Source organism: Salmo trutta, chromosome 27 (assembly GCF_901001165.1).
Source record: "Salmo trutta chromosome 27, fSalTru1.1, whole genome shotgun sequence".
In the NCBI taxonomy this organism is placed as follows: Eukaryota; Metazoa; Chordata; class Actinopteri; order Salmoniformes; family Salmonidae; genus Salmo; species Salmo trutta.
In genome coordinates this window covers 7,289,755-7,311,571 of record NC_042983.1, presented here as the reverse complement: position 1 = coordinate 7,311,571, position 21,817 = coordinate 7,289,755, and the positions used below count along the sequence as shown (strand labels likewise).

Here is a 21,817-nt window from a genome sequence, read left to right as displayed (position 1 = left end):
CATGCTGCTGTTTGACAAATCCATCCATGTTTGATTGGTGTCAGGTCCTTTTATGGATAGAACTTGAATGTGTGCCAAGTACTTCTCCATAGCTGACTATGACGGCTAATTTAACCCAGTTAGAGCTCTCCTACTGGGCTGTTTGCTGAGATGGCCTGATGGGCAAGGCTTCCATTCACCTGCCTCACTCCTCAGATAAGACCACATAAAACCACCCACTTTTTATTCATGACAACTGTCTACAGTCATTCAGCTAACACATCCACCTTCTTAAAAACAAAAAATTGTGAGAGTCATCTCTCAAAAGTAAAACAAAAATAGTACTACTTGTACAATGCCACATTTAGAATGTTAAATGCTGTAGGCAAGTAATCTAAATAGCCTGATAATTCATTTTTCATATTCACCTTATCTGATACCCTGTTTCATGCTTTCATGGACTTCGGCAGTGATTTATTTTTATGCTACTAAAACTCAGTTTGCTAGAAAGTAGGGTTTTCCATTGCCCTGGAATGATGTGAGATTTCAGAGACTTTCTAAATAGGACAACTTAAAGTGTCCCTTCAGGGAATCTTCTATTCAATGGATAAGATTATCCCAATATTTTTTACCTTATCCATCGTATGAGGATCCGTATCATACATGTCCTGCCGGTCATGGGTGCTGTCTGCTGTGGAATAGTAAGCGTGTTGTCCAGTTGGGCTAAGAGAGCAGGTTAAAAGATAGCAGTTGGTCTTGAAGTTGCTACATAAAGAACGCAGAAACCGTGAAGATAAATATTATACTTAAAATAAATGATCTTCATCTGTGAATACAGGCCTATTGAACATGTGTTTGAGAAGTGTCCAAATTATTTATGTCCAACCAGTTCCTCAGTGGCCAACATTGTCTGCTGTTAGGCTAGTTATTCTGTAAAATAATACACACTAAAGGCCTATATAAATAAACAAACACTATTTCAGTTAAACGTGTTCACTCAAATGACTGGAAAAGTCTGTATAGGCTAGTCCTAAATTAAAGTTTTTTATTCATTTGTGCGCTTTTCTAGTTCCTGACGCATCTACTGCGGCCATCAATAACAGAAGTGTACTGGCCATAAAAAAACTATTCAACCTCAGATAAAATCAAGTCCTTCTCACCATGGTCCTCAGATCCAAAAATGTAGCATTAACATTCAAATAATCTCCATCCAAGTAACCTCAATGTATATCCAAAAATAAATGTTGTATTGCTTTTCTGTTTGAGAAAACAATCTCACATACACCTCCAAAGCTCTTAGCCTACATCTCATTAACTAGGCTGCTATTTTTTCTCAATATCTATGGCAACTAAAACTGTCAGATTAAAGGGGGGGGGGGGGACACCCCTCATCCTGCCACAACCACACCATCAACATATGCTCACAATAGCTTTCTTTCACTGTCTCCATGCCCAACGTTTTCAATTCGCTGCCCTGGGAGTCAATAATTTATCTGCACACTTCTAGTATGGAAAGCACTTAGCACTGAGTTAAGTGGCCAGGAGGAAATTGTTAAATTAAGCAAAATTACTTAGGAAAACAACAAATGAGAGTGGTGAGAAATCAGAAGTGGCAAGGCCTATACCCGATATATAGGTCACTGTCTACTCATGACCTGTCCTAATAAGCCTAATAATAATAATAATGTGTGGGGGTTTTATACACTCCTTTACTTATTTGGACAGTGACGCTAAAACGTTTAATCTGGATCTATACTCCAGCATTTTGGATTTGAGATCAGGGGATTGTTTTGCTATCAGTCAAATCAAATCAAATTTTATTTGTCACATGCACCGAATACAACAGGTGTAGACGTTACAGTGAAATGCTTACTTACAGTAAAAGCCCTAACCAAAAATGCAGTTTTTAAAAAATTTAACAAATATGAATAAGAAATAAAAGTAACAAATAATGAATGAGCAGCTGTCACGTGGAATGATGCTGGAGGGACGAAGCAGGTACGGGGAGTAAACATTTAATAATAAGCGGACATAGCACGAGACAGGAACAGCGTCAAAAACAAATACAAAGACAAAAACAATACAATGAAGCAGCCGGGAACAGGGCTAGGTAACTGACAAATATAGGGGAGGAAATTATCAGGTGATGAATGAGTCCAGGTGAGTCCAATATCGCGGATGCAGGTGACGAGGGAGGGCAACTGTGAGTAATGGATGGCAGGAACGTGTGAAGCAGGGTAAACTGGCGCCCTCAAGCCGGAAGGGAAAGAGCGGGAGCAGACGTGACAGCGGCAGTAAAATAACAATAGCGAGGCTATATACAGGGGGTACGGATACAGAGTCAATGTGCGGGGGCACAGGTTAGTCGAGGTAATTGAGGTAATATGTACATGTAGGTAGAGTTATTAAAGTGACTATGCATAGATAATAACAGTGAGTAGCAGCAGCGACTTATGTGGTGTACTCCTCAATGCCATCGAAGAATCCCGGGAACATATTCCAGTCTGTGCTAGCAAAACAGTCCTGTAGTTTAACATCTGCTTCAACTGACCACTTTTTTATTGATCTAGTCACTGGTGCTTCCTGCTTCATTTTTGCTTTTAAGCAGGAATCAGGAGGATAGAATTATGGTCAGATTTGACAAATGGAGGGCAAGGGAGAGCTATGTACATGCGTCTCTGTGTGTGGAGTAAAGTTGGTCTAGAGTTGTTTTCTCTCTGGTTGCACATTTAACATGCTGATAGAAATTTGGTAAGACAGATTGAAGTTTCCCTGCATTAAAGTCCCCGGCCACTAGGAGCGCCACCTCTGGATGAACGTTTTCCTGTTTGCTTATGGCGGTATACAGCTCATTGAGTGCGGTCTTAGTGCCAGAATCGGTCTGTGGTGGTATGTAAACAGCTACGATTTTTTTAAATGAAAACTCTAGGTAGATAGTGTGGTCTACAGCTCATCATGAGATACTCTACCTCAGGCGAGCAAAACCTTGTGACTTCCTTAGATATCGTGCACCAGCTGTTGTTTACAAATATACATAGACTGCCACCCCTTGTCTTACCAGAGGTTACTGTTCTATCGTGGCGATACAGTGTAAAACCCGCCAGTTGTATGTTGTTCATGTCGTTGTTTAGCCACAACTCAGTGAAACAAAAGATATTACAGTTTTTAATGTCCCGTTGGTAGTTTAATCTTGCTCGTAGGTTATCGATTTTATTGTTCAATGATTACACGTTTGCCAATAGAACGGATGGCAGTGGGGGCTTACTCACTCGCCTACAAATTCTCAGAAGGCAGCCCAACCTCCGCCCCCTTTTTCTCTGTCTTTTCTTCACGCAAATTATGAGGATTTGGGCCTGTTCCCGGGAAAGCAGTATATCCTTCACGTCGGACTCTTCAGACTTGTTAAAGGAAAAAGCTGCTACCAGTTCGTGGTGGGTAATCACTGTTCTGATGTCCAGAAGTTATTTTCGGTCATAAGAGATGTTAGCAGCAACATAATGTACAAAATAAGTAAAAAAATATGTTGAAAAATTTTACAAACAACGCAATTTGTTTTTACAAAATAACATAGTTGGTTGGGAGCACGTAAAACGTCAGCCATCCTCTCCGGCACCATTCTACAAGTCGCTACTGTTGCCTATGCTATTTAATAAACTGTAGTATTAATCCGCAATGGACTAGGATGAGAATATTCCTTGCCACCAGGTGAATTGGAGTTGATGATAATGCAAAGACTGTCAATAACCTACAGAACTTGAGACAAATACATGCAGCTGTAAGCCATGGAACACTTTGATTGGCCATTGAGCCACCGCCAGCTATTGCGCTAATAATTCCGACTGCACAAATAGCAAAAAATATTTCAGACACACCCCCTGATTTATAGCTCTACCGCAAGTGTTTAGATTTACCATTGCATTAAGATTGTCAAAATAGAGCCCCAAATGTTTTATGTATATATATATATGTCTGTTTTACCGTTTAGAAATTAAAGTACTTTTTGTATCTAGTCCCTCCCATTTGAAGGTGTTATAAGTATTTGGACCAATTCACTTATAGTGTATTAAAGCAGTCAAAAGTTGAGTATGGTCCCAAATTCCTAGCACGCAATCATTACATACATCGAGCTTGTGACTCTCCAAACTTCTTGGATGCATTTGCAGTTTGTTTTGGTGGTGTTCCGGATTATATTGTGTCCAATAGAAATGAATGGTATTTTGGAGTCACTTTTATTGTAAATAAGAATAGAATATGTTTCTGAACACTAGTACATTAATGTGGATGCTACCATGATTACAGATAATAATGAATGAATGAATGAATTGTGAATAATTTTGAGTGAGAACGTTACAGAGGCTCAAAGATAATATATCCAAAACATGCTAACCTTTCATCATTACCAATGGGGGGTACCCACAGCATCCCTACTTCCCAGAGCTATGCCTGAGACACCAGCAGGGAGTGGGGTCACAGCCAGGGTAACCATTATCAGCTACCTTTTGGTTACTGGCCCAGTGCTCTAACCTTGAGGCTACCTGCAGCCTATGTTGTTGACATGTTACAGTAGGCCTATAGAAAATAAATACAGGAAAATATTAGGCAGCATAATTTAGGCCAGTACCTATACACTGTGTGCACAATTATTAGGCAAGTCAGTATTTTGACCATATCATCATTATTATGCATATTTCCCAACTCCAAGCTGTATAAACTGGAATGCATATTGGATTTAAGCATATCAGGTGATGTGTATTTGTGTAATGAGGGAGGGTGTGGCCTAAGGAGATCAACACCCTATATCAAGGTGTGTATAATTATTAGGCAGCTTCTTTTCCTCAGGCAAAATGGGCCAAAAAAGAGATTTAACTGACTCTGGAAAGTGAAAAATTGTAAAAAGTATTTCAGAGGAATGCAGCACTCTTGAAATTGCTAAGATATTGGGGCGTGATCACAGAACCATCAAACGTTTTGTTGCAAATAGTCAACAGGGTCGCAAGAACCGTGTTGAGAAAAAAAGACGCAAATTAACTGCCAAAGATTTGAGAAGAATCAAACGTGAAGCTACCAGGAACCCATTATCCTCCAGTGCTATCATATTCCAGAACTGCAACCTACCTGGAGTGCCCAGAAGTACAAGGTGTTCAGTGCTCAGAGACATGGCCAAGGTAAGGAAGGCTGAAACCCGACCACCACTGAACAAGACACATAAGTTGAAACGTCAAGACTGGGCCAAGAAATATCTGAAGACAGATTTTTCAAAGGTTTTATGGACTGATGAGAGTGACTCTTGACGGACCAGATGGATGGGCCCGTGGCTGGATCAGTAACGGGCACGGAGCTCAACTTCGACTCAGACGCCAGCAAGGTGGAGGTGGGGTACTGGTATGGGATGGTATTATTAAAGATGAGCTAGTTGGACCTTTTCGGGTTGAAGATGGACTCAAACTCAACTCCCAAACCTACTGCCAGTTTTTAGAAGACACTTTCTTCAAGCAGTGGTACAGGAAAAAGTCTGCATCTTTCAAGAAGACCATGATTTTTATGCAGGACAATGCTCCATCGCATGCATCGAAGTACTCCACTGCGTGGCTAGCCAGTAAAGGCCTTAAAGATGAAAGAATAATGACACGGCCCCCTTCCTCACCTGACCTAAACCCTATTGAGAACTTGTGGTCCCTTCTTAAACGGAGGATTTACGGTGAAGGAAAACAGTACACCTCTCTGACCAGTTTCTGGGAGGCTGTGGTTGCTGCTGCACAACAAGTTGATCGTCAACAGATCAAGAAACTGACAGACTCCATGGATGGAAGGCTTATGACTGTTATTGAAAAGAAGGGTGGCTATATTGGTCACAGATTTTTTTTTTTGAAATGTCAGGAATGTTTATTTATACATTTTGAGTTGTTTGTTTATTATTCTCACTTTAACAGATGAAAATAAACAAGTGAGATGGGGAACTTTTCGTTTTTCATTTAGTTGCATAATAATTCTGCACACTAATTGTGCACAGATATTCTCCAAAGAAAGCCAAAACCTCACTTTTACTTTCTTAAATATTCAGGTTTGAGGTTAATTAACATTTTGGATTGACCGAGAGCGCTGTAGTTGTTCAATAATAAAATGAATCTTCAAACATACAACTTGCCTAATAATTGTGCACACAGTGTAGTAGAATATTTATTATATAGTCACAAATCGATCTGTACATTTGGTTGTGTGGCTGGGATTGTAGATAATATTGGAAATAAGACTAGTCTACCTGCTGCTGGCTGAAATTGTTAAAACTATGCATAAATCAGTTATAAAAACAAAATATACATTGTGTACCATGTATTTATTTTTATTTAATTAGAACCGCTCAGCAAATAGACGTTAAAAAAATGCTTATAGTAAGCTTACACGCAACACAACATTTTCTGTATTTGGCCTATGCTTACTTTTTTCACATCTCAAGCACAAGCGTTCTGGAAGTAGGAAATGTACACAGAATTGTAATGAGGCCGTGTTGCATTCCGGAACAATTATCCTGTGGGACATTGCTTCGATTGTGACGTGGTTGGTGTGGCTACAAAGAGACGAGCTGGTCATAATACTGATAACTTCCTACAGGTCGTTCTCTAAGTTATTATGGAATAATTCAGTTGGTATTTTATTCTCAACAGTTAGCAAACCGTTTCGTGTAGTCTTCTCTGGTAAGTAAGTACGACAAGGGAACTTGAGCTAGCTCCATCGTTCTTGGCACTTAATTTGGCTAACAACAACAATTGTGCTAACGTTAGCTAGCAAGCAGCACATAAATATGGCGAGAACGGTAGCTACATGTCGATAAACGTTAGTCTATCGTGGTAGCGTTAGCTAGTTCAGCAATCGTTTACATTGTAGAGTATATGTGTAGTAGACAGTAAGCTACCTTGCAGTTTATGTATTGTGTGGCTGTACGGATGGTTTGGCCCATGTGATTTGAATTTGTGTGCCTTTTCTTGACATGTAGGCATTGAGACCTCTAGGCTGCTGCGCTGGGACACGCCCTGGGACTGTCATAACCCTGGGACTGTCTGCATCATCATGAAGCTGTACAGCCTAAGCGTCCTCCACAAAGGAGCGACTAAATCCAATCTCCTCAAATCCGCATATGACCTCTCCTCCTTCAGTTTCTTCCAGCGCTCCAGGTGGGTCTTCCTCTTGGCACATGGGCTGAGGTGCATCTCAATAGTCTAAGGGGGTTCCTTCCCTCCATCTTCACTGATTTGAACTTGCACATCAAGGCAGATGAAGAAGTTAACGCCCCTGTCATTAATAATAGCCTATCTTAAACCTGTCATGGGTTTAGACTTCATTAGAATTGACAAGAACACCAACAATGTTTTCACCATTGTTTGTGTTTGGTTTTGGCAGTGTCCAAGAGTTCATGACCTTCACCAGCGCCTTGATTGTGGAGCGTTCTGCACACGGCAGCCGATCCTCAGTCAAAGAACAAGGTTAAGCCCTGATACATTGGGCTATAACATATGGGAGTTTTTATTTGTTATGTGAGAACACCTATAATTTCTACCCTTTCCTCCCTCCAGGGTACCTGTGCCATGTGTATGTGAGGAATGACAGTCTGAGTGCAGTGGTGATAGCAGACAGCGAGTACCCCCAAAGAGTCGCCTTCACACTACTAGACAAAGTGGGTACATTGCAGAGAGGTGCATTACCTCCTTAGCAACAAGTGAAGAATATTACTCTCTGTTCTGGGTCTTGTTCCTCTCAAGGTTTCTTCCAAAGTTATTGCTCCTCGCCAGGTCCTTTCGGCTTTATTTTTTTATGTAATAGATTGATGTTTGATCATGTAGGTGCTAGAGGAGTTCTCCAGGCAAGTGGAAAGTATAGACTGGCCATCTGGAAACCCAGACACCATCAACTACAAAGCCCTGGACATCCACCTGGCCAAATACCAGGTACACATGGCATCCTGTCTCTGAAATAGACACATAACATGCACTACCGTTCAAAAGTTTGGGGTCACTTAGAAATGTCCTTGTTTTTGAAAGAAAATCTATTTTTTTGTTCATTAAAATATCAAATTGATCAGAAATACAGTGTAGACATTGCTAATAGTACCCGCAAAACACCAGTCTCAACGTCAGCAGTGAAGAGGCGACTTCGGCATGCTGGCCTTCTAGGCAGAGGTCCCCTGTCCAGTGATAATGGGCCTTTGTACCACTATGTAGATATTCCATTTATTTATTAAATCTGCCGTTTCCAGCTACAATGGTATTTGCAACATTAGTAATGTCTACACTGTGTTACTGATCAATTTGATGTTATTTTAATTGACAAAAAATGTGCTTTTCAAAACCAAGGAAATTTCGAAGTGACCCTAAACTTTTGAACGGTAGTGTACATTGCACATAGATTAATAAAATAACACTTGAATAACCAACCCTACTTTGAATCTATCATGTTTCTTCTTGGATGATTGTGAAAGTTTGACAGAATTTGTGTTCTCTCCTCAGAACCCCAGAGAGGCAGATGCGATGACCAAAGTGCAGGCTGAGCTAGACGAGACAAAAATCATTTTGGTGAGACACTTTAGTCGACACTCGCGTACAACTCCAAAACATCTCACATAATGGGGAAACTTTAGATAAGCTTAGAACATTTCTCTGTGTAGGAAGCTTGCACTACTGCATGTCTGACACTGTTAGTGCCTGTGGTTGGTAGGATGCTGTATATGAAGTGGACTGGGCTGTGATTGTCTCTGCAGCACAACACCATGGAGTCTCTGTTGGAGAGAGGGGAGAAGCTGGATGACCTGGTGCAGAAGTCTGAACACCTGGGGAACCAGTCTAAAGCCTTTTATAAGACTGTGAGTAGTGACTGTGAACTGCGCTCTCCAGTTCAAATAATCATAGCATCTTAGATTAAACTTGGGCTACTTTTATCCCAACTTAATTTGCTACACTTTATCAAACCTCTTTTATTAAGACTAATTTCCATTACATATGTATCCTTCTGTGTGAAATTGATATTGTAATCGCTAATCAGTCACTTTGTCTGTGTTTTCTATCCAACAGGCACGGAAGCAGAACTCATGCTGTGAGGTCATGTGATGTTGCTGGACTGTCCTCTTGGATATGTCTCTCTTGGCCTTTCTGCTCATTTTACAACTTCCATCGTGCCCCAGCCTCCAGGAGACAGAATGGCCTCCACTCAGTCTCTGGGAGGGAGCAGGGGAGGGAGGACGTGGGATCTCTGGAATCTCTTTACATGCTTACTGGGGAAGAGGAGAGGGGGTGGGGCTGCAGGACTGGTGGGGTTTCATCAGGAAAATATCATACTTATTGGCTTCATTGTAACAGTTCAAAAGATGTTTTGAGGAGGTTCATAGCCAGCCAGGACGTGTTTGTTCAAAATGTCTTAAACTGTTTCCTGAATTCAGACTGTATCAGAGTCTTAATCTGAGTTTGAGCTCAGCTTTCTGGGAGTTTTGATCTTATGCGTGGCGTTAAAGAAACCCTGACAATCTCCCTCTGTACTCAGTGCAGTAACTCACAGGATCTGCTGGTGATCTCATTAAGGTCTGGTAGTGACATTTTTATTTCCTCTGCCCAGTAGATGACACTGTTTCCTCACATTTGTAGTTCAGGTATGTTCAATTCTGTATGTAAAGGGCCTCTGTGTAGTCCAGAGTAATACCATTTTGTGTAATGTAATGTGAGTTGAGTGAGCAAAGTGTCTGTCTGTATGTAACTGGGCCTGAGGCAACAGAACTCCATGATCAAATCCTCTTGAGTGTGTTTTCAAAGCTCATTTCTACAGGACATTAATTGGATTAGTTCACATATAGTTGTTTTGATTATGTAACCTAATCAAAACAACAATATGTAACCTATTGTTGTTCTCTATGAAGACGTGAAAACTTTGAAACATTCCCAGGTCTTTCAAATTCACAAGTTGATTGGTATTGTAGCACAAGCGGATGAACTTATGTTGAACTAAAATGGGATGGCCTGTACTTATAGAGCATTGTGTAGTGATGTCTACAGATTCTCATTGATACACAAAGCCTTATTAAAATATGGGTTAGATTGAAGTCCCCCTACGTATGAGTATGTGTTTGGAAAGTGTCCTATTGGAGGGGCTCTCTGACTTTATAATCCTTCTAAAGCTGTTGTGTTTCTAGTCTGGACAAAGTCTTAAGACATGGCACACAATGAATCAGCCACGACCCACCAATGGGTTCTGCTCCACCATTAGGTGTTCTACTGCAGTCTTATGTCTGCAGCTCTGCCCCCAGTTGGCAGTGTAAATATACTATATCTGGATTGGATTTCAACTCTAACTGAATGATCATGACAACACATATTGGGTAGTTAACTTCACTTTTGGAACAAGGAAGTTACTACCTGAGGTTATTTCATGGTGAGCAATGCTTGTAATGTTGCAAGTAGAAATGTAATGTATAGAACAGACAAGATTCCCTTTTCAGCATAACACTGAATCGTGTGCGTTTTACAAACATTTCTATCAATGTATTCTATTTCATTTAACAGGCTCAGCTTTGTGTGCACAACACACTCACAGATCTCGCCTTCTGTTGTGATCAGTATTATAACATACCCATTTGACTTTGTTTGTTTTAGCAGAAATGCCTTCAGGTTTTCATTGTGTTTCCAGACCCCAGCGGATGTGTAGAAACAAGTGAGATGAAGAGAGGCCTTTGATATTTTAGATGTAGTATATCTTGCTGCTTTATTTTGTGTGTATGACCTGGTTGTGTGTAATTGTGTTTGACTGTGTGTGCAAAGACATTAGTCAGACTTGAACTGCTCTATGTCACAACTTCTGTGCAATAGTAGGCTGACTATATTCTCTCCATATGTTTTATCTTGAAACATGTTTCTCAATTGAGTAGGGCAAACAGTTAATTTGACCCCAGTGTTTCCAATGAAAGATACTTTATGACCCTTGTACATGCTTATGATGTCCAACTCTCCAAATTATGCCACGTTCATGTGCTAGTCTGAACTCCAAAATGTCCGACTTGCCAACTTGTTGAACGTGGCACGTGTATAAGTTAGCAAGTCGGAAACTTCAGAGTTTCCAAGTTTCGATTTGCATGTAAATTAGGCATAAACTATGGTTGAAAAAAAACCATTTGCCTTAGAGTACCGCAGTATGAGTCATAATACCCATAAAACCTAGCGGTCAATTAAGGCAATGGTTCCAATTGTTTTTCCACCAATCATTTTTCCCATAGGGGATTTTAGAAACACAACATTAGGCTGTGTTTAGTGTAGGCTTACCCTGGCGTAGCGTCTTGAGAACCGTGTAAATCTCTTGGGCAAGGTGACAAAAGTACATTCGCCTGTATTTACCCCTCAAAAATGAAATGCTAATTAACTGCTAATGTGGCTATCATAAAGAACTACAAATGCCAGACAATTCTTCTACAAGTCTTCTACTAGCTGCATAGATTGAAATGTTAATAGATTAATCATAGGCAGTTTGTAGACCATTCATAGACTATTTTGTTCACGCATGCTGCAGAAGACACCACAGATGTTTTGGAAAATTGGTCTTGGTTGGTCCAGTTCTTATCTTGGCGAAACAGTCATGGCCTGCAGCACAATCCTACTTTAATTTCCTCAAATGTTTTTGGTAAATCTGTTTTTCGGTGTTAACCAATGATTTATATAGGCTACGTTAGATGACTGACGGAGCGCTGTTTTGACGCCACCGTGCCTCCATCTTGGCACTCCCCCACTATTGTAAAACTTTTTTTTTTAAGATATAGAATGTCTACATTTGTTTTTGCTACCTTTATTCTATTACAGACACCTTAAATGCAGGGATCGACAACTCCAGTCTGCAGGGGCCGAGTAGTGTCACACTTTTCCCCCAGCCTTAGAAAACACAGCTGATTAAGCTAATTGCGTTTTAAACTGAAGATCATGATTAGTTAATTATTGGAGTCAGGAGTGTTAAGTGTGACACCAATAACTCCCCTGAGGACTGGAGTTGCCCATCCCTGCCTTAATGCATACTTTAAAATTATACTGAACAAAAATATGAGACGCAACATGTAAAGTGTTGGTCCCATGTTTCATCAGCTGAAATAAAAGATCTCAGACAGTTTCCATATGCACAAAAAGCAAATTTTTCAAAAATGTTGTGCACAAACTTGTTTACATCCCTGTTAGTGGGCATTTCTCCTTTGCCAAGATAATCAGTCTACCTGACAAGTGTGGCATATCAAGAAACTGATTAAACAGCATGATCATTACACAGGTGCACCTTGTGCTGTGGACAATAAAAGGCCACTAAAATGTGCAGTTTTGTCACAACAATGCCACAGATGTCTCAGGTTTTGAGGGAGCGTGCAAATTGGCATGCTGACTGCAGGAATGTCCACCAGAGCTGTTGCCAGATAATTGATTGTTCATTTCCTTACCATAAGCCGCCTCCGTCATTTTAGAGAATTTGGCAGTACATACAACCAACTGCTCCACATCCGGCTTCTTCACCTGCGGGATCGTCTAAGACTGGACAGCTGACAAAACTGAAGAGTAATTATGTCTGTAATAAAGCCCTTTTTTGGGGAAAACTAATTCTGATTGGCTGTGCCTGGCTCCCCAGTTGGTAGGCCTATGCCCTCCCAGGCCAACTCATGGCTGCACCCCTGCCCAGTCATGTGAAATCCATATATTAGGGCCTAAAGAATTTATTTCAATTGACTGATTTCCTTCTATGAACTGTAACTCGGTAAAATCTTTGAAATTGTTGCGTTTTTGTTCAGTATATATTATGAACTAAACATCACATATGTAAAAACATTTTTCTTTAAGTAGAATTGTTTTGAAAGTATTAGTGTTACTGTCCCCATGACAAAAATATTTAAATACGTGCAATTTTGTCTTTGAAACATTGAATTTAAATATTGTAGAATTCCATTAATTCCTAAGGAGGACCGCTTCAGAGGAGTGCCAATATGGCAAGTCATGTCTAGATGGGATACAGCTTTTGTGAAATTGACATAATTATTATTATTTTTTTAAACATTTTAGCTAACCCTAACCCTTCTCAAAACCTTATCCTAATTATCATAATCTGCTATGTTAATTCTACTAACCTGCTGTGTAAATTCTCCTAAATCTGCTATGAAAAGTCAATTTTGACAACAGCTGTATCCCTTCTAGACAAAAAACATATGGCAGGTAAGGGTTAAAGTGAGCATATTTTTGAGTTGGATCAGAGTGGTGTAGGTCGAAGATAAGTCTATGAAATGCACAAACAAGAAGATGCTACTGAACGCCTCTGGTGTGATTTTTCCAGGAACTTTTGTGTGTGTGTACTGGGATTGTGTTTGTGTGTCCTATATGCTTTCTCAATCAGTGTGTTTGTCTTTCAGAGGGCTGTTCCAATGCACACATGGGTCTCCTCTACAGATCAAAGCAATGGTGAGTGTGTCCCAGTCTCCATCACACACACAGCCACGGCCGGCCCGCTCATTTGGCAGGATTAGGCGGCAGCCAATGGTGGCAGATTGACGAGGGCGGTATTTTCTGAGCTAAACTGACCAAAACGCACCTCCAACAACACATGAAACCTCACATAATTCTGCCCCCCAAAAATGAAATTTTCTCACAACCAGTGGCATAATGGCTTTTTTAGGTGAGCATTGATGCCGCCCTGTCATAAGCAGTGCCCTCTTTGTCAAAGGCAGAGGCGCAAAATATTTTGCTTGTCCATTCCCATCGCGCCTCTTCAAGGTGCTGTTGGAGAGACGCATCGCTGTGGAGCTCCACCAAAGTTCTGTAAAAAAATGTATCTAACATAACTAATGTAGGAGATCTAGGATATGGTAGAAAGAGTATGTGGCCTTTTCTGTAGCCTACAGGCTGGAGATAAAATGTATGACAATGTAATGAGGGACACTTTTTACATCATGCACTTTTCTCCGATCAAATAGCCTAACCTCAATGGCGCCCAATCAATTAAAAAAATGCGCTGTCATGTTAACAAACAACATATCCTAAAAACAGGACAGGTCAAAGTAAAATGGACAATATGGAATGGACAATCACAACTGTTGTCCAGGAGTTTCACCCCATTGTCATGATCAGTGGTTTGTATCCGTCATTTTTTGACAAGCTGATCATAGCGAAAAATAAAATACTTCTGCATTTACCGCTGTGTAAACACATTGCAAGGCTCTTGATAACTTATGATAAAGTTGGGTAGCTGATATTCAGAGCTTAAATAGCCAAATTGATCAGTCACAGGAATTAGGACTAAGAAAGCCAATGCAACTGCATGTTTTACAAATGGTGGGCCTACCACACGGATGGGCATTCATAAAATTCCGTTGAGGGCTGACATGGTAGGCTACACCCCAGTAAGCACGAGCCAACGTGTTTTTTTGGTCCTGTCCAGACCGGACGTATGTTTTTTTGTTTTACAAACGGTAGGCTTACCACATGCTGTAGATGGGCATTCATACATTTTAAATTCAGCACGGAGCGACGGCGATGCTTTTCGGATTTCTTTTTTTGGTGCAGTCCAGACCGGCCTTGATTTCCACATCCACAGACATTGGTTTTTGGTCTGGTCTGGACCAAATCTGAACTAATCATAGATGTCTATGTTTGGTTCAGATTTGGTGCGGTCCAGACGGGCCTTGATTTCAACATCCATGGACATAGATTTTTGGTCCGGTGCGGATCTGAGCCAATCATAGTCGTCTACTGTATGTTTGATTCAGATTTTGTCCAGTTGGGACCAGCCTTGATTTGGCTCAAACATAGATGTCTATAAATGACGTATTTTCAACTTTCATCGAGAACCAGAAATGAGCCTGATTTCAACATCCGGAAAATACGTAATTTTCAACATTATCAAAATATATATTTTCAACGTCCAGGAAAATATGTATTTCAAACTTAAGGAAAATACGTCTTTTCTCCTTTCATTCAGAATCTAAATCAAACTCAATTTCAACGTCTGAAAAATACGTCTTTTAGACATCTTTTCAACGTCATTTTGCTTACTATTATTGTAGTTTTGTGGGGGCAGCATTTTTTGGTCTCGCCCAGGGAGCGGCAGAACAGCAAGGACCGGACCTGCACACAGCATATATGCATCTAAATCTTATTCAAGTATGTATTTTTTCAGATTCTCAAGGTTCAACAGCCCGTCCTCGTCCCTCGTACACAGATGACTCCTTGGCCAGAGGCAGTGGCATCATCCCAGGTGACACACACTCATCACTTGTTTGCATTGACAAAGGCATGTCTGTGTTGCCTGTGAGACGAAGATGACAGTTTCATTGGTGCATTGATTTGTCAGGCAGATTAAACAAGCCATAGCTCAGTTTGCCTCTCCTCTCACTCTCTGTCTCTCTCTTGCTATCCTCTTATCTGATTTTAAGCTTTTAGTTGGAACATTCTCAATGTTTCCCTGGTGGGTTCCATTTCATTTCAGCAAGCCATCCTCTCAGATTGTTCTGAAATGGTTTCTGTACTTAGAAACAGATAAGATAAGCATTCCTGAAACATTATTTTGTTGTAAGATCATTTGAAATTAAGCTAATTGATTGAACCCAAATTGGAAATTTAAATTGATAGGATTCATATATTCAATAAATATAGTATCCAACATCCGATTTGTACCACACCTCTTCTAAACAATGATTAAGATGTGAGGAATCCAAACAAATAAATGGTCTAAAGCCACCCACGGACCCCCCAAACCCCACACCAAGCACACCCCAGTGGCCAGTATATAGTATCAGTTCTCTATTTGACAAGTAGTATGGAGCTGCGGCTTGGAGTAATGTATATTCATACTATGTAATGTATTCTCAGTGAATTTGGTGATTTCCCCCCCCCCCCCCCCCCCCGTTCAGAGCAATTAGCTATTGAAATCGCTGGCGTTTCCTCCTATTAATTAATGTGAAAGTGCCCAGTTTTGCCCATTAGATGCTGCTGTTCCTGCCACACAGATTTATACATTTTGTTGTCTCTTGTGTTTATGAAATGTATCCCATCATGACCTTTGCAATTTTGTGTAGAAAACCAATCCTTTTTACATTTTGTGGTCAAGCCAGTCCTCCAGGAAATACATTGTTGCTCCTTCTCTTAGCAACCTAATCGTTCAACCCAACTCTCCTTGAATAGTTCAACAAGTGACAGCTCTCCGAGAGGGCTATCCCTATGGTGCAATTCTCATAATAAGCCTAACAATTTGATGGAGAAATGGGATAGTGACTAAAATGTTGCGAAAACCCTAATTAAAATAACACAATTATAAACTATTGCATGCCAGCCAGGTTTTGCAATAAAATTATTTGAAAACATCTCTATGTTATGCATCCGGATTAGTTAGACCGTTAGAGACTATACCATTGAAACCATTATACCTGCTGTAGCCTAATGGTTTGCTTGTTCAATGTTCACCAGGAATGGTCCAACTAATCCAGACCTTTTTTGAAGTGAATAAACCACACACACAGGGGCCGTTTCCTGGACACAGATTAAGCCTAAGGGAATGACAAACTGAATTGCTTTCATGGAGGACTGGCTTGAATTGTGAGGACAAAACCTGATGCTTTAACATTCATTCATGGTGGAAAATGCTAGCAACTTCAATAGCTCCCCCCCCCCCTGGGAAACGGTTGAGCATAAAAATACAGCAGCATTGCAGTTCTTGACACAAACCGGTGTGCCTGGCACCTACTACCATACCCCGTTCAAAGGCACTTACATTTTTTGTCTTGCCCATTCACCCTCTGAATGGCACATATAAATAATCTGTCTCAAGGCTTAAAAATACGTCTTTAACTTGTCTCCCTTCATCTACACTGAAGTGGATTTAACAGGCGACATCAATAAGGGATCAGAGCTTTCACCCGGATTCACCTTGTCAGTCTGTCACGGAAAGAGCAGGTGTTCCCGAATGTTTGTTCACTCAGTGTATACTGGCCGTTGGGGTGGTCTTGGTTTGGGGCATCCGTGAGTGGCTTTTGACCCTTTATTTTGAATCCTCATGTCTTAATCATTGTCCAAATTGGATGTCTATATTTATAAAATATTATACAAATTCAACAAATTGAAATGGCCAGTATGGGTGCAATCAATTAGCATAATTTCAAATGAACTTACAACAAAATAATGTTGCAGGAATGCATATCTTATTTGTTTCTAACTACAGAAACGATTTCAGAACAATCTGAGCTAGTGGGTGTTGTAATCCTCTTTCTCGTGCTTTTTGAGGTGGAACGACTCTGAAAATAGAAACCTTTAATCAGACAGTTGGCCAGACCCAAGCAGGCTAGAGGTTTGGAAGGCATTCCTCTAGCCACGGTAATGATCAGTAATAGTTAGATTATGTGAGCCAAGAGGCAGTTCATTTAGCATTACGCTGCTAAGTAACGTCTCTGCACTGTGTGATTCCATGCCAGGATAGGCCAAAAATATTTTTGTCATCTCAAATTGTTCTGGCAAACTTCACATAGAAACTTAATTGGGAGGAAGGATGTTTGACCTACTTTATACATTTGAATCACAATTTGTTTTTGAGAAAATCATGATGAAAGTGACAATTTGAGGCCCTTTTAGACCTATACATGCCTCCTTTAGGGCCCTATGATCCTTGAACTGTACATGATACAGACAACATATTGGTGTCATTCTACACTTAGTGTTTTATTTTTATTTAATTTAATTTAATCTTTTAACTAGGCAAGTCAGTTAAGAACAAATTGTTATTTACAATGAATGATTACCTCATCTCTGTACCCCACACATACAATTATCTGTAAGGTCCCTAAGTCGAGCAGTTTCAACCACAAAGTCCTCGCAAAGAAAGGCACCTATTGGTAGATGGGTTAAAATAAAAAAGCAGATGTTGAATATCCCTTTGAGTATTGTGAAGTTATTAATTACACTTTGGATGGTGTATCAATACACCCAGTCACTACAAAGATACAGGAATCCTTCCTAACTCAGTTGCCGGAGAAGGAGAAAACCACTCAGCGATTTCACCATGAAGCCAATGGTGACTTTAAAACAGTTACATAGTCTAATGGCTGTGATAGGAGCAAACTGAGGATGGATCAACCACATTGTAGTTACTCCACAATACTAACCTAATTGACAGTGAAAAGAAGGAAGCCTGTACATGATTAAAACATTAGAAAACATGCGCACTGTTTGCATCAAGGCACTTAAGTAATACTGCAAAGAATGTGGCAAAGCAATTCACTTTTTGTCCTGAATATCTTATGTTTGGGGCGAATCCAATAGAACCATTCTCCATATTTTCAAGAATAGTGGTGGCTGCCTCATGTCACTGTATGGGTATGCTTGTGATCATTTAGGACTGGGGAGTTTTTCAGGATAAAAATGAAACAGAATGGCGCTAAGCACAGGCAAAATCCTAGAGGAAAAAACGGTTCAGTCTGGTTTCTACCAGACACTAAGATTAATTCACCTTTCAGCAGAACAATAACCTAAAACACAAGGCCAAATCTACACTGGAGTTGCTTACCAAGAAGACAGTGAATGGCACTTACGGTTTTGACCTAAATCTGCTTGAAAGTCTATGGCAAGACTTGAAAATGGTTGTCTAGCAATGATCAACAACCAACTTGACAAAGCTTGAAGAATTTTTAAAGACTAATGGGCAAATACTGTACAATCCAGGTATGCAAAGCTCATAGAGATTTACCTAGAAAGACTCACAGCTGTAATTGCTGCCAAAGGGGATTCTAACATGTATTGACTCAGGGGTGTGAATACTTATGTAAATTATGTAGATTTCTGTATTTCATTTTCAATAAATGTGCAAAAATGTCTAAAAACAACATGCTTTAACTTTCTCATTATAGGGTATATTGTGTGTAGATGGGTGAGAGAATATATGTAATACATTTTGAATTCAGGCTGTAACACAAAATGTGGAATAAGAATAAAATTGCACCAGAGAGACTTCTTAAGGTTGTGATGATTGTACATTTACTGATTGACAAACAATGAAAATTACCCAACAGTGAAATAATACAGTGAATACAGTGAAATAATACTTTGCTATTGTTTGAGGTGAGTGCACAGTTTTGAACTTGAAAAGTTATTAATAAACCAATTAGGCACATTTGGGCAGTCTTGATACAACATTTTGAACAGAAATGCAATGGTTCATTGGATGAGTCTAAAACTTTGCACATACACTGCTGCCATCTAGAGGCCAAAATCTAAATTGCACCTGGGCTGGAATAATACATTATGGCCTTTCTCTTGCATTTCAAAGATGATGGTACAAAAAAATTGAAAAAAGTTTTTTTTTTCTTTGTATTATCTAATGTGTTATATTCTCCTACATTCCTTAAACATTTCCACAAACTTCAAAGTGTTTCCTTTGAAATGGTATCAATAATATGCATATCCTTGCTTCAGGGCCTGAGCTACAGGCAGTTAACTTTGGGTATGTCATTTTAGGCGAAAATGGGAAAAAAAGGGGCGGATGTTTTAACAACACTATCAACAAGGCAGGTCCTAGTGGCCCTAGTTTTGTCGTACCTGGACTACTGTTCAGTCGTGTGGTCAGGTGCCACAGAGGGACTTAGAAAAATTACAATTGGCTCAGGACAGGGCAGTACGGCTGGCCCTTAAGAGAGCTAACATTAATGATATGCATGTCAATCTCTCATGGCTCAAAGTGGAAGAGAGATTGTCTTCATCACTACTTGTTTTTGTAAGAAGAGTTGACAAGCTGAATGTCTGTTTAAACTACTTATACACAACTCGGACACCCATGCTTACCCCACAAGACATTTCTCCAGAGGTGAGAGCAGACTATGGGAGGCACACAGTACTACATAGAGCCATGACTACATGGAACTCTATTCCACATCAAGTAACTGATGCAAGCAGTAGAATGAGATTTAAAAAACAGGTAAAAATACACCTTATGGAACAGCGGGGACTGTGAAGAGACACACACAAATTTACAGACACACATGCACACAAAAGCGCTAGCACACACACTCTACACACATGTACATTGTAATATTGTTGTATGGTGGTATTATACCTTTTGTATTGTACATTCTGTATTGTAGATATGTAGTGGTGTAATAATGTTATATGATGTACTGTTTTATCTTTTGTTTTATATGTGATTTAAGTGCCTTAATGTGTTTCGAACCCAGGAAGTGTAGCTGCTGCCTTGGTAATAAATACTAATACAAAAACAGACACATGTAAGAACAAACTCCAAAAACTGCCCTACACGTAACACAACACATACACACCTTTGGAAGGGCATCCTGGCTCTGTGTATATTGGGCTGGAGGGACAGGCCTATCACTGTCTATCTCAGCCTGGACCTTATCTGTGTGTCACAACAGAGCGCTCTGGCAGTCTCTATGGGGGTGCCACAGGGTTAAATTCTTGGGCCAACTCTTTTCTCTGTATACATCAATGATGTCGCTCTTGCGGCTGGTGAGTCTCTGATCTACCTCTATGCAGACGACACCATTCTGTATACTTCTGGCCCTTCTTTGGACACTGTGTTAACAACCCTCCAGACGAGCTTCAATGCCATACAACTCTCCTTCCGTAGCCTCCAACTGCTCTTAAATACAAGTAAAACTAAATGCATGCTCTTCAACTGATCGCTGCCTGCACCTGTCCGCCCGTCCAGCATCACTACTCTGGACGGTTCTGACTTAGAATGTGTGGACAACTGCAAATACCTAGGTGTCTGGTTAGACTGTAAACTCTCCTTCCAGACTCACATCAAACATCTCCAAACCAAAGTTAAATCTAGAATTGGCTTCCTATTTCGCAACAAAGCATCCTTCACTCATGCTGCCAAACATACCCTCGTAAAACTGACCATCCTACTGATGCTTAACCAATCAATCAAAATCAATCAATCAGTGGTTCTCAGGACCTTCTCTGTGGAAGAATACCAGCTTCAGTTCTGATAACTGTCAACCTTAGCATAAATCTTAATGAGGGAGACATACACGGAGCATAACAAACATTAGGAACACCTTCCTGAAGTGGATTAACAAGTGACATCAATAAGGGATCATAGCTTTCACCTGGATTCACCTGGTCAGTCTGTCATGGAAAGAGCAGGTGTTCTTAATGTTTTGTATAGTCAGTTAAATGCCTATGAGGCGCATCACACACGTGGGTTTGATGCCATTCTGTTCGCTCCATTCCGGCCATTATTATGAGCCGTCCTCCCCTCAGCAGCCTCCTGTGTTTTAGAGGGTCTGCTAAAAGACCCAAATGTAATAATTGGAAGGAAATAGCATCAGAGTAACAGCCTTACATTCTCCATCTCTATGAGGTGTCTATGTATTCTCGCGGTGCGCTGGGATCCAGGTCCTGCCTGTGTCTCTCCACCTCCTCCCCAATGAAAGCCTCCATGGCCTTACAATGGCTGAAGATGGCATTGTGAGGTCCTGGGAGATGCTTCATCATGCCAGGGAATGCCTCGTACAGCTACAGGGATAAAACATGGAGCTTCAGTGGGATTGTTTGTCTCACTGAGGAGGAACACCACCTTTATTAAAGGTGTAATCTGTCAGTAAAATTTACGGGCAGAAATAGACTCTCCTGAGTGGGAGCTGCCCCTGAAAACAAAGAAGACTGATAGTGGCTTATGCCCTCCATGTCTCATTGCTGCTGATGGTGTCCTTCCACTCATGTCCTACTGCTGGTATCCTACCTGTTGATGTCCTACTGCTGGTATCCTACCTGTTGATGTCCTACTGCTGGTATCCTACCTGTTGATGTCCTACTGCTCGTATCCTACCTGTTGATGTCCTACTGCTGAT

The 21,817-nt window shown here is 40.5% G+C and overlaps 1 protein-coding gene across 2 annotated transcripts; it reads left to right on the top strand.

The window, feature by feature from the left end:
• The first annotated feature begins 6,494 nt into the window (after nt 1-6,494).
• LOC115164220 (synaptobrevin homolog YKT6) lies at nt 6,495-10,057 on the top strand. 2 transcript variants are annotated; one of them, XM_029716483.1, is made up of 8 exons: nt 6,495-6,588; nt 6,971-7,148; nt 7,375-7,457; nt 7,548-7,648; nt 7,815-7,919; nt 8,478-8,543; nt 8,729-8,830; nt 9,039-10,057. In XM_029716483.1, the coding sequence occupies exons 2-8, from the start codon at nt 7,045-7,047 to the stop codon at nt 9,072-9,074; spliced, it is 597 nt and encodes a 198-aa protein (XP_029572343.1). In that variant the 5' UTR covers nt 6,495-6,588; nt 6,971-7,044; the 3' UTR covers nt 9,075-10,057. The 2 variants fall into 2 exon arrangements, with proteins under 2 accessions (XP_029572343.1, XP_029572342.1); XM_029716482.1 differs by having other exon boundaries at nt 6,507-6,671.
• Nucleotides 10,058-21,817: the final 11,760 nt, after the last annotated feature.